General features: G+C 40.9%; 2 protein-coding genes across 2 annotated transcripts; both read right to left on the bottom strand.

Moving 5' to 3' along the window:
• Positions 1–534: 534 nt before the first annotated feature.
• LOC120031348 lies at positions 535–12,236 on the bottom strand. The gene is made up of 7 exons (XM_038977058.1): positions 11,585–12,236; positions 10,895–11,182; positions 10,592–10,688; positions 2,865–3,771; positions 2,648–2,717; positions 2,210–2,384; positions 535–1,137 (listed from the first exon to the last, which is right to left on the bottom strand). Exons 1-7 carry the CDS (start codon positions 11,901–11,903, stop codon positions 984–986), a joined length of 2,010 nt encoding a protein of 669 aa, XP_038832986.1. The 5' UTR covers positions 11,904–12,236; the 3' UTR covers positions 535–983.
• Positions 12,237–12,409: 173 nt separating this feature from the next.
• Positions 12,410–14,257, bottom strand: LOC120031374. The gene is made up of 4 exons (XM_038977094.1): positions 13,707–14,257; positions 13,192–13,608; positions 13,011–13,107; positions 12,410–12,787 (listed from the first exon to the last, which is right to left on the bottom strand). Exons 1-4 carry the CDS (start codon positions 14,077–14,079, stop codon positions 12,586–12,588), a joined length of 1,089 nt encoding a protein of 362 aa, XP_038833022.1. The 5' UTR covers positions 14,080–14,257; the 3' UTR covers positions 12,410–12,585.
• Positions 14,258–16,179: the final 1,922 nt, after the last annotated feature.

Below are 16,179 nucleotides of genomic sequence, written 5' to 3'. Positions count from 1 at the left end.
ATTGATTAGCTACCAGTCAGAGAAATACACTGCACTGTCAGGAGTAGACTAATTCCAATCCTCAAGCTAGATCGGCAATGGAAAAATGCAGTTTAATCCAAAACAGAATGTTTTATCACAAATCAATATTATTGAAAAAGATAACAGCTTAAGCCCCCATGCAGTCTTTGTAATTCTTTTTTTAAATCACCACTGTATGTCTAATAAATTACTGTGTTTATTTAGTGAAAATAACACCAACATATACTGTATGTTTAACCATTTATTTCCCTGAGCCTCCTTTGGCCCTTAAAATGCTCAGTCTGTTTGTGTGGGCGTTAGGAAACACATTTGAAGATACAGTATTTACATACACAGACCAGATTGGCGGATAGGATGGTCTAGAACCCACCCCCTTACCCAGATGAACAAGCATTGGTCTATTATAATCAGATCACATTGTGACGTCATGATGTGGGCCAAAAGTTTCATCCTACCCGAACAGGCTTAAATTCCAGGCAATTTTCAAACGGCTCTTACACAAAACAGGCATCATTTTCACAATTTCTGAGTTTTATTTCAACCTCATTGTGTGGAAATATAACAAAAAGCAGGAAAATCAAGTTTAACTTCACTGCCCCTTTAACACTGTAGTGAAATGGGAACTTGTTCCGAACAAAACTGAATTTATCACACTGATTTTGTTTACAGTAAGTCAACAAAACTTCTTAAAGAAATCTGTCAACATCAAAAAAACACTTCCGGTAATCATTTAGAACGTCATTATAACATACAAGTTATAAAATAACGTTTCCCCATCACAGACATGGCCAGCCAACAGAAACATAGGACAAATATTCCAAAATGCATCTCATGATAGAACTCAATTGCAATCTGTAGTGGTAATTGATTGATATTAAACAAGAGCAACATTACAACATTTGAAGCTATGCATCATGTATGTGCATCCTTGTTTGTGTGTTTGCATCTCCTATGAAACTGGTTCACCATTCAAATTCAGTAAGGTCTTTGAGGAAGGCGGCAACTGCATCGGTCTTCCTTTGCACAACTCTTCCAGTCCTGCGGCTCACCCCGGCTTCTGAATCAAGGTACGAAGAGCATTTGGTTCCTTCATTTGGGTTGATCCCTACTAGAAACCTAAACAGTCAACATGGAAGCGTTAGTCAATCCAGGCAATCAGGCATTGCTTTCACAACTCTTTCAATTCGGATTGCAGAGCTACGGGTAATTTAGAAATCTAACGGAATCTTCAGTAATTTTGGTAATTAAGAGAAAATGTATTGTAACTTTGGTAATTTATACTTGAATAAAAATATATGTATTCATATATAGTATTCTTTTTTTTTTTTTATATCTGTGTCCATATTGTCATGAGTTTCTAGTAGATATGGTTCAAGAGAAAATAGCCTAATTCATGAAAAAAGCATCTAATCAACGTTGGCATTATTTTCAATTAACTCTGCAAATCTTCCAACGATTTACTTTTTTACAACTGCCACCAGTTTGACGCCAAAACATTGACAAGAAATACATACAGGGCGGACGGTAGCCTAGTGGTTAGAGCGTTGGACTAGTAATCGAAAGATTGTAAGATCGAATCCCCGAGCTGACAAGGTAAAAATCTGTCGTTCTGCCCCTGAACAAGGCAGTTAACCCACTGTTCCTAGGCCGCCATTGAAAATAAGAATTTGTTCTTAACTAACTTGCCAAGTTAAATAAAGGTTAAAAAAAATAACACATTTTTTAAAAGAATGACATAGTAAAATAAATAAGTGTGTAAAAAATATATGAAGGATACTTCATGCTGAAACCCTCATATGAAACACCAATGGTATTCACTAAGTTGATTGTTTATATTTAGGATGTTTTACAGCTTTGTTTTTCTACTTTAAAATATTCTTCTTTAATTATTTCATATATTTACATGCGATAAGGCCACACAGAGGGCCAGAGATAATTACAGACACCTGTGATAATCTGAGGTACCCAAAAGGGCCACCATATGTATTGTAATAGATTACATAAAATCCTTGAAAGATACCAAAAATCTGGCAGTTTACTGGTAAACAAATGTTTCCAGAAATATACCCTCCCTTTGCAACACTAGGTAAGAGTCTCAACACTGAGATGCGCAAAGATGAAATGTAATTTAACTGCAAGGCATGCAAGACAAATGTAAGTGCTGGATCAATAAATGTTCAATACTTGCCTCTGAATAAGCTCCAGTGTTGCTGAGGCTGTGTCCTGGTACTCTGTATTGAACACGTAGAAACATCCGAAGAGCACAGAGAGGGCAGCAGCAAAGTCGGACTGATTTTCCAAAACACAGACCACTCTCCCCTCGATCGACACCATCCACTTAGATGAAGCCAGCAGGGAACTCCCTGAAGTATACAGTAATAATGATTGTGTTAAACAAGATACTTTTTTAATATAGGCCTACACAATATATTTCTGTTCCACCACAATTAAATATTACAGTATTTAGGCTAGAATTCATCTTATTGTTCTATTCTTCTGTGCAGCGTTAACATTATGTAGTTAAGTACCAGTACGTATTTCTGGTGGTTTATATAGCCAAACCGTCGACATAAGCTGATTTATGAATATGATCATCTCCAGTCCATACACAAAATGTTGTCATTACCAAGCATGATAAGTCTTGGAGTGGCCGGCAAATGCAACTGAGCCTCTACATCCATCTGGGTGTCATTCACCTACATTAAACACAAAAAGAAGAATGTTGTTGAATCCTGATATGATCAATCATGTGTGTAAAAGCACAGTATAATGTATATAGTCCCAGTATAAAACAATCAGATTACGTGTTTTATTTGAATAAAATCACACACACAATAACTTACATCAGCCAAGAGGAAGAGAGAGTCCTCTTTCTCTCTGAAGTGGGACAGCACCAGAAGAATGGCAGCACAGGCTGTGAGGTTTCCACTGACGTCACCTTCAATGTCATTGAGGAGACTTTGGATGCCTCTCCTCCAGTTGGGTTTCTGACTTCGGAAGAAATTGACAATGGTCTTTCCTTTGCTCCGGAGAGCGTCACTGAGGCAGCGGTCGATCTCAACTCCAGTGAGCATGTGGAAGTGGGCGCAGAGCCATCTCTTGGCAAAAAGAAAAGGCCATTGTTCCTTGACGTCACCAATGCTTGGGGCTGGCCATGCATTTATCATGTGGCGTTGGTTAATGTACGTAAGCCTCATGAATTCATCCACGTCTCCCCTGTCCACACCACTGGGGCTTGCACTGTTGAAAATGGTGGCCATAATCTGTCTCTTATTTTCCAGGGAGTCAGGAGTCTCTCCTTCCGGAAGGTCCTGTGGGTGCCAGTTGATGCACCCATAACTGTCCACTTTTGTTCTTGCTGTTTTGACTTGTCTGTTGCTGTTTTCCCCTTTTTTGTTCGTCTTGGGTCTGCGTATTCGATTTTCAGTGTTCCGGTTCACATGCTCCACTCTGGTCTTTATTTGGGTGAGCAAGGAGGAGTACCTTCTGCTAAGTAGTTCCCCTTCTTTTGACAGGTCTGCAAAGCTCTCTGGATATTCTGAAACTATAGCTTTGGCAATTTCTGAACATACTTTCTTGTTGGGGTTGAGGCAGTGTACACGCATTGCATCAACGGTGATCCTCACCATCAGCCGCCTATCTGCCGCCTCGACTCTTCGTCCCTCTGCAATGGCTCGCCTGAGGCTTTCAGGCATCTGCTGCCAAGGGACATGAAAGTTGCTGATCCAATCATCATCATCATCATCCTCCCTAAAAAGCAATACCAATTGCATGGGATAAATTGATGGTTGCTTGTGTGGCAAGTGTTCACAGTGCTATACAAAGCCAATATGTTATTATATGTTTATTTTTGCCTGAGCCAAGAGGATTTGGTACATCCAATGAATCCTGGTAGAGAATTATTGACAATGATGATGGGAGGCTCTTGTAAAAGTCCATTTTCTTTCAAATTTGACCATTTGTCATGTCCTCATTAGCAACAAGGTGGATCATTTTGTACTGGTCTTTCACTGTTGACAGTCCAAGAATAGGTGTCAGAGTCTCTTTGATAGGGATCTACTGACAGAAGCGTATCCTGGCTGTCGCATCGGAACCAAGACATCTGAGCTGAATTGGCTCAACATAGTGTCCGGTTAGACCATACACCTTTTCCATTTATACTGTACGCAGATCTTTCGTGACAATCAATGCTTCTTAAAATATCTATTAAAATATTTGAATAAAAATATCTGAGTGTCTCCCGACAGTGAAGCACTGTTGATTTTAACACAATTGTCATTTATCAGACGCTCTTATCCAGAGCGACTTAAAGGATACGTTAGGGTTAAGTCCCTTGCGCAAGGACACAGACACATTTTTCACCTAGTCAGCTCGAGGATTTGAACCAGCGACCTTTCGTTTACTGGCCCAATGCTCTTATCAGTAAATATGTTTTTATGTGAAGTACAGTAATGTTACAAGCTTTATATTATGGAAGATTACAATATTGTTTTCCCGCCTTGAATTTTTTCCCCATACTGTAATTAGGGATGCACGATATATCGGTGAACATTTCGGAATCGGACGATATTAGCTAAAAATGCCAACATGGTATCGGCCTGATGTCTAGTTTAACGCTGATGTGCAAAACCGATGTTAAAGCTGACGTACATACCTATATAACTTAGGTACATGGCGTAATGACGTCACGTAAAATTTTGCACTACACGTGCGACACAGCATTCCTAACCTAGCCCACAATGTCTGCTGTGTGTATCGAGCAGTCAACAAGTCGAGCAGTCCTTTCAAAGAGTAAGAACATTTCAGCGAGACAACTCAAAGGCGAAATCCATTGACGCCAAGATAATGGAATTCATTGCCCCTGACAATCAACCGTTCTCTGTCGTGTGTGATGTTGGCTTTCGCCGACTGGTCGAGCACGGGTACACACGTTGCCCTACCAGAGTTACACAGTAAAATCATCACTAATATTAGCTTAACGACATACTATGGAATGCCGTTTGGGTCTTTGCGTGTCAAAAAAGATACGTCAAATATTTTTGACGTGTTAAATAAGCTTTTAATTTGACACGTCAAATCACAGTTCTATTATAGAATGTTGTGTGTTCTGAATTTGCATATGCAAGCCAAGTGCCACCACTACTATCAGTAGCACTGTCAAAGCTGTACAAAAAAGTCTGCAAACAAGCAAACACCGGCCATGAACGATGTGTTTACAATAGCGCGTTGGTAATAAAGCATTATTTGTTCAACCACAACTTCTGGGGTAGCTAGCTTTAGCTTGGTACCTAGCTAGCACCAATACAACCAGCCTGAAAACAATGACCAGTACAAATTGCAGTCATTTTCATTATTCTTAGCAATGATTTAAGAATACTTGTGAGTAAGTATTAGCTAGGTAGCCACTTGTTGTTCGCCTATTGAAACTGAACTTCAGTTCATGAAAATAATTAGCTAGCCAGCTACTTAACCCTGTTGCCCAAAGCTAACGTTATAAGCAGCCAGCTAGCTTCATCTGGCTATTGACGCTCGACCGGACCGCGGACCCGGGTTATGTGTAGTGAAGGTAGCCATAATAAGGATTAAGCACAATAGTGGAATTTGCGGTTTGCCTTCAAAATAAAAGTACATCTTTGAAAGTGATGCAGAAGGTGGAATCATGCCATACTTAGACAAGAGGTCGACCAATTAATCGGAATGGCCGATTAATTAGGGCCGATTTAAAGTTTTCTTAACAATCTGTAAAAAAAAAAATGTACACCTTTATTTAACTAGGCAAGTCAGTTAAGAACACATTCTTATTTTCAATGACGGCCTAGGAACGGTGGGTTAACTGCCTTGTTCAGGGGCAGAACGACAGATTTTTACCTTGTCAGTTCGGGGATTCGTTTTTGCAACCTTCCGGTTACTAGTCCAACGCTCTAACCACCTGCCTTACATTGCACTCCACGAGGAGCCTGCGTGGCAGGCTGACTACCTGTTACGCGAGGGCAGCAAGAAGCCAAGGTAAGTTGCTAGCTAGCATTAAACTTATCTTATAAAAAACAATCAATCTTAACATAATCACTAGTTAACTACACATGGTTGATGATATTACTAGTTTATCTAGCGTGTCCTGCGTTGCATATAATCGATGCGGTGCCTGTTAATTTCTCATTGAATCACAGCCTACTTCGACAAACGGGTGATGATTTAACAAGCGCATTTGCGAAAAAAGCACTGTCGTTGCACCAATGTACCTAACCATAAACATCAATGCCTTTCTTTAAAATCAATACACGAGTATATATTTTTAAACCTGCATATTTAGTTAATATTGCCTGCTAACATGAATTTCTTATAACTAGGGAAATTGTCACTTCTCTTGCGTTCCGTGCAAGCAGTCAGGGTATATGCAGCAGTTTGGGCCGCCTGGCTCATTGCGAACTGTGTGAAGTCCATTTCTTCCAAACAAAGGCCGTAATTAATTTGCCAGAATTGTATATAATTATGACATAACATTGAAGGTTGTACAATGTAACAGCAATATTTAGACTTAGGGATGCCACCCGTTAGATAAAATACGGAACGGTTCCGTATTTCACTGATAGTATTTCACCGTATTTCGAAATTATAGTTTCCGGATTCGACCATTTTAATGACCAAAGGCTCGTATTTCTGTGTGATATTATGTTATAATTAAGTCTATGATTTGATAGAGCTGTCTGACTGAGCGATGGTAGGCACCAGCATGCTCGTAAGCATTCATTCAAACAGCACTTTCGTGCGTTTGCCAGCATCTCTTCGCAATGCTTCAAGCATTGCGCTGTTTATGACTTCAAGCCTATCATCTCCCGAGATTAGGCTGGTGTAACCGATGTGAAATGGCTAGCTAGTTAGCGGGGTGCGCGCTAATAGCGTTTCAAACGTCACTCGCTCTGAGACTTGGAGTAGTTGTTCCCCATGCTCTGCATGGGTAACGCTGCTTTGGGGTGGCTGTTGTCGATGTGTTCCTGGTTCGAGCCCAGGTAGGAGCGAGGAGAGGCACAGAAGCTATACTGTTACACTGGCAATACTAAAGTGCCTATAAGAACATCCAATAGTCTAAGGTATACGAAATACAAATCGTATAGAGAGAAATAGTCCTATAATTCCTATAATAACTACAACCTAAAACTTCTTACCTGGGAATATTGAAGACTCATGTTAAAAGGAACCACCAGCTTTCATATGTTCTCATGTTCGGAGCAAGGAACTTAAACGTTAGCTTTCTTACATGGCACATACTGCACTTTTACTTTCTTCTCCAACACTTTGTTTTTGCATTACTTAAAACAAATTGTACATGTTTCATTATTTATTTGAGGCTAAATTGATTGTATTGATGTATTATATTAAGTTAAAATAAGTGTTCATTCAGTATTGTTGTAATTGTCATTATTACAAATAAATAAATTTTCAAAAATCAGCCGATTAATCGGTATCGGCTTTTTTGGTCCTCCAATAATCGGTATCGGTGTTGAAAAATCATAATCGGTCGACCTCTAACTTAGACTAAATAATGTTAAACAAGGTTGGAATGTGAATCAATGACATGGGGTATCAGTCTACTCGGTGACACCCACAGAACACAAATGTGAAGATTTTACGCAAATATTAGCATTGTAGCTCTTATCGCTGGACTGTGACTGTGTGAAAACACCTCCCCAGTCAACCCATTGTGTGTATTGACATTCATATTGCACTGTACAGCTTAACCTAAGGATTGGAGATCAATGAAATGCGGTATCAGTCTACTCAATACCCAAGATATTTTTTTACAACATCCTCCTCAGAGTTATCAGACTCAAACATCCATGTAGTATTGTTTTTCCTCAGGAATAGTGTTCACATAGATTGACAATAAATGTGGCTCAATTCACAGTTCTTTCAGAGTACCGCAATAAGAACTACGACGCTAACGTTCTCTGGGTGTCACTGAGTAGACTGATACCCCATGTCATTGATCCACAATCCATAGGTAAGGCTGTACAGTGAAATAAGTATGCCCCCAATGCAATTCTAAAGTTTAATAAGTGTGATTTCAACAGATCTGTCAAATTAACAAATTATTGTCTTCTGTTGATTTTATATAACAACATTCCAACCTCGTTTAGCATTATCTATTCAATTATGGCATAATTATACTATTTGTATTAATTTGCATCACTGTCAATTATACTTTATTTTGAAGGCTAACCGCAAAGTAGACTATTGTGGCTAATCCTTATTGTGGCTAGCTTCACATAGATGGGTCTGACCACCATTAATCAGAACTGTCTTATAAATTAGGGTTATTTCAGATGATGACACCTAGCTATATAGTTAGCTAGCTAACTATAGCTACTGAAACGTTTTGCTATGTTTTTGGGGAAGAACATTGTTTGCATCCATGAGCTAGCTAGCTTTTATGACCAGCACTGTAGGTGCGCGAGACAACTTTACCAGCATCATAGCATACGTATCGATGAATCGTTGTGACATATGAAATACGAGTGATAGTATAATCCAGTGGTGGGCCGTCAGGGCCTGCAAGGCCTTCTCTGCTGGCCTAAACATCATCAGAATATAATTTTTTTTTAAATATATTTTCCCACAAATATGTATTAAATTATTCCCCAGAGTAAGAGTTATACTCTTCATTTCATAGCTTTCCTCTTGGTTGCACTGCTTCCAGCCCCAGGTTGAGATTTGGAGGGCTGGTCTTTATGTTAGATCTTTTATCCAATCATATTCAGCCATCATGTGTTGCCAGGGGTCTAAAATCTGCCCTCAGGCCTTCAGAATCAACAGTGCGGGCGCTTGTCGCTTATAGTGAATGGAAATGAAAATTTAGTGTCAACCAATCAGCTTTAGAGTTGGCTATTGTACGCCTGCTGGCTGGCTCCAGTGTTACACAGGAGCCAGCTAGCAGGCGTAGTGCGTGCACGTCTTTTGATTGGATTACCAATATTGAGAGGCAGGTCCTATGGAGATCTAGGAAACTGAATTTGATAAACGAATTAATTCGCGTACTACTAAGCTGTTTTTTCAACCCACAATGGCGGAAGGAGGAGAAGATATCGATTTGGTCGAGGATATAATTATAACGCCATTCTCAAGACGAACTTTTCAAGAAAAGTTAGACATTGTAAGGAGAGGTCGCCCGACGCCACAAAGCCTGTCACAGGCGGGAAAGGGCTTCGTTCGCTCGCCACTTTCAAAGTTTCAACTACGAGCGCTGTCAATGGCTCACAGGCTCCTTGGCTCCGAGAAGCACTGCAAACTGTACTGCTGGGAATGCCTATTATTTGCAAGTGATCGATTTGGTGTTTGGAGCCACACTGGCTTTGCAAACTTGAGTTGTCTAACCAAGGCAGCAACGAGACACCAAAGTATGGCTGGGCACTAACAAGCAATGGTGCTTTTGAAAACTTTTGGGGACACCGGAGTGGATCTACAGCTCAAAGAATAAGCGCGCAGGGCAACGGAGCTGCACAATGAAAAGGTGAAGGGAAATATTGAAAAGACTCATTGATTGTGTCATGTTTTTGGGTAAACACTGTTTACCCAAAAAAGTCAATTTGTCAATTTCAAGGTGACGCAACGCCTGGTTATACTGCGTTTCTGTCTAAATGTATAGTGTCTAGAGCCATGGCATCATAATGAGGTGGATTAATTCGGGTGGGACTGTGTAGTACCTCACTGAAGGCCCAGGCCCCAGGCCCACGGCACGCCACTGGTATAATCAATGTATAATAACTATGTAAAACATGTATGAACGCGTTAAATTATTATGTGACGTGCAGTCATGTTCAGGTCCTGATTGGTCAACAAGTTTATTTGACACTTCAAATAGTGTTATTTAACACGCAAAGACCCACACGGTGTTTCATAGTATCCGAAATCCTGGTTGAGAAAGACACGACTGAACAAATAAACAACGAAACAGCACAGCAAGTAAGTGAAATAAATAGGTTTTGATGTTTTACTGGTAATGGGGACATGCGTAAATTCCAACAAAATAACTTTTTGGTCAGTGTGGTGTGTGTGTAACCTTTAACTAGGCAAGTCAGTTAAGAACAAATTCTTATTTACAATGACGACCTACCCCGGCCAAACCCTAACAAAGACGATGCTGGGCCAATTGTGCGCCGCCCTATGGACTCCCAATCACGGCCGGATGTAATACAGGCTGGATTCGAACCAAAGACTGTAGTGATGCCTCTTGCACTGAGATGCAGTGCCTTAGACCGCTGTGTCCATGTGTGTGTGTGATCTATTTAACTGTACTAGAATGCTTAAAAGACCGCAAAAAAATGTAATATTGGTATCGGGGCTTTTTTGGCAAGGAAAATATCGGAATCGGCCAAAAATGTAATATCGGTGCATCACTAATTGTAATGTAATCTACTGTGTTACACTGCAAAACACACTGAAGGTATTTTACTGTGGATTTGTGACAGTCTTTCACAGCACTGATAAATAAAAAATAATTGATAACCCAGAACCCAGGCCTGTCAAAGCAGGCCTGGGTTCTGGACAGCCAGACTGTGTGGATGAAAGGTCATACCTGCATTTTGCCCTCTCCTTGTAGGCCCGCAACTTCTCAGGGTCAGCACGGATTCTCTCTCTGTATTGCCGCTGTGTCTCTGCGCTTGACAGCCTCCCTGATGTCAAGAGACAATAGAACCGTATTGTTATTGGCATGATCCTCTTAAACCTGAATTTAACTTGGATTTTACCATGAACCTCATAGCAGACAGTTGTTTTTAAATCCATAAGACCGCTTACAACTTTACAATCCCCTCACCACTCCACTATAAAAAAATCAACAACAAACAAAAAAGGAAAGAGACAAGACACACAAGCATACTTTTCACACGCTCTGTCGATGTCTCCTCAGACAGTTCTGAACGTCTATCGCCTGGACTTTGGCTACCAGCAACAGAAGACGTTCCATCAGACTCTTTCCCCAAGACGTGCATCGGGCCTAAACCCTCCTGTTGTTCTGCAATGCTCTCCTCACTCATCTCCCATTTGATGTAGAAGGACCCAGTGTCAGCAGGCTCCTCTTTTATCACTGGGCTGGTGACTGGACTGGCTGATGGGGACTGGCCTCTGGCTCGCTCTGCTGAAAGCCCAGGAGTCCCTGCATTGAGACCTGGGATTGAAAAAATACATTTTATCTAAAGCTGGGGTTGGTCTCAAACTGGCCAGGTTTGAGCATAGACATGTTCAAGTAGCCTTTACCAGCAGATCAGTTACCATGAACAAGAAGATGTCTCATCATAGGCGTTGCAATGCTAAATAGGGCAGTAACTAGTACACAATGATAATCTGCAGAACATATACTGAGGCTAGTAGGGTAGTTAGCTACATTTGTCCCACTATTGGCAATGGCATAACTTTAGCATATGGGGAATATCAACTATGAATGCATTCATCATGATATCATAGTGTCTATAATGATGTACACACTGACATTTATGCACCGGTGACCTGAGTGGGAATGTGCAGTATTATGAACTACTGATAACCAAGCAATTAGGACAGAGCTACTCACTGGGGAAATCCATTCTCCAATCATTTTCGCTTGCCACCTCGTTCTCATTGCACATTGGTTTTCCAAAATCTCTTCCTGGTGAAAGTGCAGAAAATTCAAAGGATAGGCCTACTCGAAATGCTGTTAATTCGTCTTCAGCTTTTTTAAGCTTACATTTAAGCGTTTCATTTTCTTTGTCCCTCTCGGCCACCTTCCTTTCATATTCTAGTATTTTGGTACTGTTCATATTGTAAATAACATCCATGACAGTATTTACCGCTGTTCTGATAGCATTTTCCACTGCACGAGCGTTTTCTTCGTTTTGTAAACAGGAATTCATTGCTCTACTAGGGAGATAAAAAAATTCACCGACACAGCCTAACGTTACCTAGTTTGCTAAATTGGCCAAGTCACAGAGTGAAGCAGCAATACCAAAGATGCTAGCTAACCCTTTTGTCTGTGGCACTGTAACGTTAACGTCACTAGCTAGCTCAGCTGGCTAAACAGCAGCAAACAACTTTACCGATGTGTGCGTCAGTTTGTAACACTTCAGTGACAATATTATCGAAGAGAGAAAGCGAACTAAAGTGTGGTATTTCAAAGGCACTTTCATAAAATATTCGGGAAAAAAGAATTTGACATGTTTTAGAGAGCAACTGTATTACAGCTAAATGTTTACCTCGCAGTTCACTTCCGCCGCGTTGAACGCGCGCGTCACGTGTCAAATGTGTTTGTGGCGGCTCAATCACAGCACCATCTAGTGGTAAATCATTGAATAATCAAATAGCAATAGGTGTACAATGTGAACTAATTTATTGACATTTCTAAAAAAAAAAAAAATCATAAACATACAACATTAACAGCCCCAACCAATTCATTGAATAACTGGATTGTTAGAATATGATACAGAACTCATTCCCTCAACAAAGGAGATATCAACAATTATGATCCCCAAATCCCCATCTTTGTTCAGTAGCCTAAACTCATCTGTGCAGGCCTAATCCCCCCCACCGAATTCCACCCTACTGCCTGCCCCTGCAGTGTCCCCTAGTCCAACCAGGTGTCTCTGTGTTCTGGGAGAGGTGGCAGGGCTGTGTGAGGTTCGTCTGGAGGGAGGACATTTTGCGTGCACGACAGCGTCTGGATGCTTCTCTCCAGGCCTCTCTCTTCAATCTGCGGGTCTCTTCAGGTAAATCTGATATTGACACCTTCCTATGCTGATTCCTGAAAAAAAGAGTGAGTATGAACACAGATATTATAACAAATACACATGATCACAACGTTAAACATATTGCATGCTGTTTTCAAATGTCTATGAAATGAACGTCTCCATGCAGGACAATGGAATTAAGATGAATTCTATTCACGGTAATGTCAATATTCTCATCAAGACTATTGAAGGTGGACACCCAGACTGTGGTAGTGAAAGGTACAGTAACCTATTTACCTGCGTCGTTCCTTCTCCTTGTAGGCCCGGAACTTCTCAGGGTCAGCACGGACTCTCTCTCTGAACCTCCGCTGTGTCTCTGCACTTGACAGCCTCCCTGAGACAATAGAACCATATTGTCGTTAGCATGATCCTTTTAAACCTGAATTTAAAAAAATTAAAAATAATTTCACATGCATACTTTTCAGATGCCTGGTTGGTCTCTCCCCATACTCATGTCCACTCTGGCTACCAGCAACAGGGTGAGTTCCGTCTCTTTGCATGGTTGGAGTTCCACCCCTCTGCTGGGCTTCGTACTCTTTTCCCAGTACGTGTGGCGGGCCTAGGCCCTCCCGTTGCTCCCCAATGCCCTCCTCACTCATCTCCCATTTAATGTAGAATGTCTCAATGTCAGAGGGCTCCTCTTTTATCACTGGTCTGGTGACTGGACTGGGTGATGGGGACTGGCCTCTGGTTCGCTCTGCTAAAAGCCCAGACTCTTCTGCAGAATGGGAGGAAGGGTTCTGGTGATGGGACATATAAATAGTTGATGCCCCAGTGGGAAGAAATGTGTCTTTGCACTGGGAAAAAACCTGTGGAGGAGTCCTTCCACCAAGACCTGTGATCAAAACAAAGATATTTGGACAAAAGCAGGGGTTGGTAAGTGTATGTCAAAGAGTTAAAAATTGGGATAAAATCAATCGGGACAATACTCACTGGGGAAATCTATTCTCCAATCAGCTCTGCTTGACACCTCGTTTTCATTGCAAATTGGTTTCCCTCTTTGCATTTCTGGTGAAAGTGCATAAGTGCTTGACCTGACTTGATGACATTCATTTCCAGAAAATTCAAAGGAGCCTCGCAATGCTGTGATCTCTCGTTCTGCTGTTTTAACTTTGCGTTTCAGCGTTTCGTTTTCTTTGTCCTTCTCGGCCAACTTACTTTGATATTCCTGTATTTTGGTACTGTTGATACTAGAAATAACACTCAAAACATTATGTATCGCTGTTCTAACTGCATGTTCGACTGCACGAGTGTCGTCTTCATTTTGCAAAAAGGAGAACGTTGCTCTACTATGGAAATAATTCATTTTTTTTCAACATGAAAGCCGGCCACTAAAGACTGCATGTGCACAAAGCAGTGCTAGCCGACAGCTTCTAACACAGGTGATGAGATAACAACAAATTGGTAAGAGAACGAACCGGCGGTATTTCAAAAGAACACGTTAATACCAGAGAAAATAAGACAACAGACCCAGTTCATGTTGATTATCTCCAAACAACATTCACTTCCGCATGTATTTTAAAGGTGGTGGCGAAGTCACAGCGTCGTCTAGTGGTGGCTAACTCAATGCTGATTTTGTTTAAAGTTTCACGTTTTAATGTCACATGCGCAAGTACAGTGAAATGCCTTTCTTGCAAACTCAAAACCCAACAATGCAATAATCAATAACAATGTATCACCAGAAAGGAACACACGAGAAATACTAATAAGAAATATGAAATACACAGTAAAGCAAGTAAGTAGGCATACAGGAAATATTTAAAAAGTCAGTTCCAATACTATGCATGTGCAGGGATACTGGAGTGATGGAGGTAGATAGGTATAAGGGGAATAGGCAACAGGATATACGATAGACAGAGTAGCAGCAGCTTGCATGTGAGTTGGCTTGCGGGTGTGTAGAGTTTGTGTGTTGTGTTGGAGTGACAGTGTGTGTGAGTGTGGTGCCCTGTTAGTGTGCATAGAGACATTGCAAATATTGAAATAAAAGGGCCAACTTGCAGTAGCAGCTTTGCTCCACATGATGGTAGTATACAGCAAATAATATGGACATAAGGGAAGAAAGTTGCCCATTGCTCCAATGCTGTAGGTACCAGCTTTTGACAGATGGTCACAGTCCATCATATATGCACAGGTGCATTATATCATCAAAATAAAGCCAGAAAGTTTTATGGGAATATCTTTACAAATTAATGTGGATATATCCATATAATGTGGTTTGCTGGCTCATAACATTTCAGGTTATGGAAATCTAAATAAATTGTTGTGAGCAGAAAGTATGGGATAGATTGGGGTGGAATTACAAGTCTAACAATAGACAACCAAAAATATAACATAAACAATTATAGCTTTGGACATTTCTTGATCATTGGAAGGATGGACCAATATGAGGTAAAGTCAGGTAATCTGTATACATATCCTGCTTAGTTCTTACTGTCTGACTGAAATAGAAAAAAACATGGAGTCATCACAAGTGCAAACACAGTCACAGCATGTTCCTTTTTAGCCTTTTTGTGACCTGGGTGTTAGGGGAAGCATTCTTTTCATTAGAAGTGGCTGAAATGACTCTCCCAGGTCTAGGGGTTTTAACGCTCTTGAGGCTGCTTCACCAAGTTGTTCTGTGACCCGGATACTAAAGCAAAGTGGTGGAGGTGTCTTATCGTGGGGGGTGTAGGACTTGTATGTTGAGAGTAGATGGAGGTGGTAGGGGGGAGATATGCAGTCTTGCAGCTGTGCGTGTGCTTGTGTGTCCGTGTGTTTGAATAAGGGGGGGCAGAAAAGATCCAGAAGTGTTGGAGCAGAAAATCTCTCTCCCTCCTCTTTTCTCTCACTCCTTTTCTCTTTCTCTCCCTCCGTCGCTGGGCCAGACGTAAAGCAACAGCAATTTGAGCGATTTCACAGCTCACTGGGTCCCTAAAACTCTGACTGCCCTGCAATGACAGAGGCAGAGGAGGAGGAGAAGGGAGAGGAAGGAATGAGGAAGAGGACAGAGATAAAGGGATGGAGAGGCAGGGTGGTGGCGAGGGTAAATAGAGGAGGAGGATTAAGAAAAGCAAATTAAAAAAGAACAGAGAACATTGTAGAGAGATGGAGGAAGATTTATTATAATATATACATATATTTGGCTAAATGTGAGGGCAGGGCAAGATGTGTACTGTATTGTGACGGAAACAAGAATACATGCATGTGTAGCACTGATCCAACACTGAAACTGTCAAACCTTGATGAAGACATGGGGCTAATATATTCCCATCTGTAAGAGACTTCATCTTACTTAAACAGTGTAAACAGTTTTATATCTCAGGTCTATAAGGAAATACTTGGACATTTCATGAAAATACTATGGACCTTTCTGGGAATATGTGTATGAAATAATAAGAGCCATTTTGGATGCTAATCCCAGCATCTG

This window comes from Salvelinus namaycush, chromosome 37 (assembly GCF_016432855.1).
Source record: "Salvelinus namaycush isolate Seneca chromosome 37, SaNama_1.0, whole genome shotgun sequence".
Taxonomy (NCBI): Eukaryota; Metazoa; Chordata; class Actinopteri; order Salmoniformes; family Salmonidae; genus Salvelinus; species Salvelinus namaycush.
The sequence above is the reverse complement of the archived record's forward strand: the minus strand, read 5'-3'. Positions and strand labels throughout refer to the sequence as shown.

What these genes read in the sequence shown, in the direction of transcription:
- LOC120031348 (XM_038977058.1), bottom strand. Translation starts at nt 11,903, where the DNA reads ATGAATTCCTGTTTACAAAACGAAGAAAACGCTCGTGCAGTGGAAAAT. An exon ending in AAGGAGAGGGCAAAATGCAG is followed by an intron (nt 3,772 to 10,591) that starts GTATGACCTTTC and finishes ATTGCTTTTTAG; the next exon opens with GGAGGATGATGATGATGATG. An exon ending in TCCAAGACTTATCATGCTTG is followed by an intron (nt 2,385 to 2,647) that starts GTAATGACAACA and finishes TGTATACTTCAG; the next exon opens with GGAGTTCCCTGCTGGCTTCA.
- LOC120031374 (XM_038977094.1), bottom strand. Translation starts at nt 14,079, where the DNA reads ATGAATTATTTCCATAGTAGAGCAACGTTCTCCTTTTTGCAAAATGAA. An exon ending in ACCAACCAGGCATCTGAAAA is followed by an intron (nt 13,108 to 13,191) that starts GTATGCATGTGA and finishes CTATTGTCTCAG; the next exon opens with GGAGGCTGTCAAGTGCAGAG. An exon ending in AAGGAGAAGGAACGACGCAG is followed by an intron (nt 12,788 to 13,010) that starts GTAAATAGGTTA and finishes TCTTTTTTTCAG; the next exon opens with GAATCAGCATAGGAAGGTGT.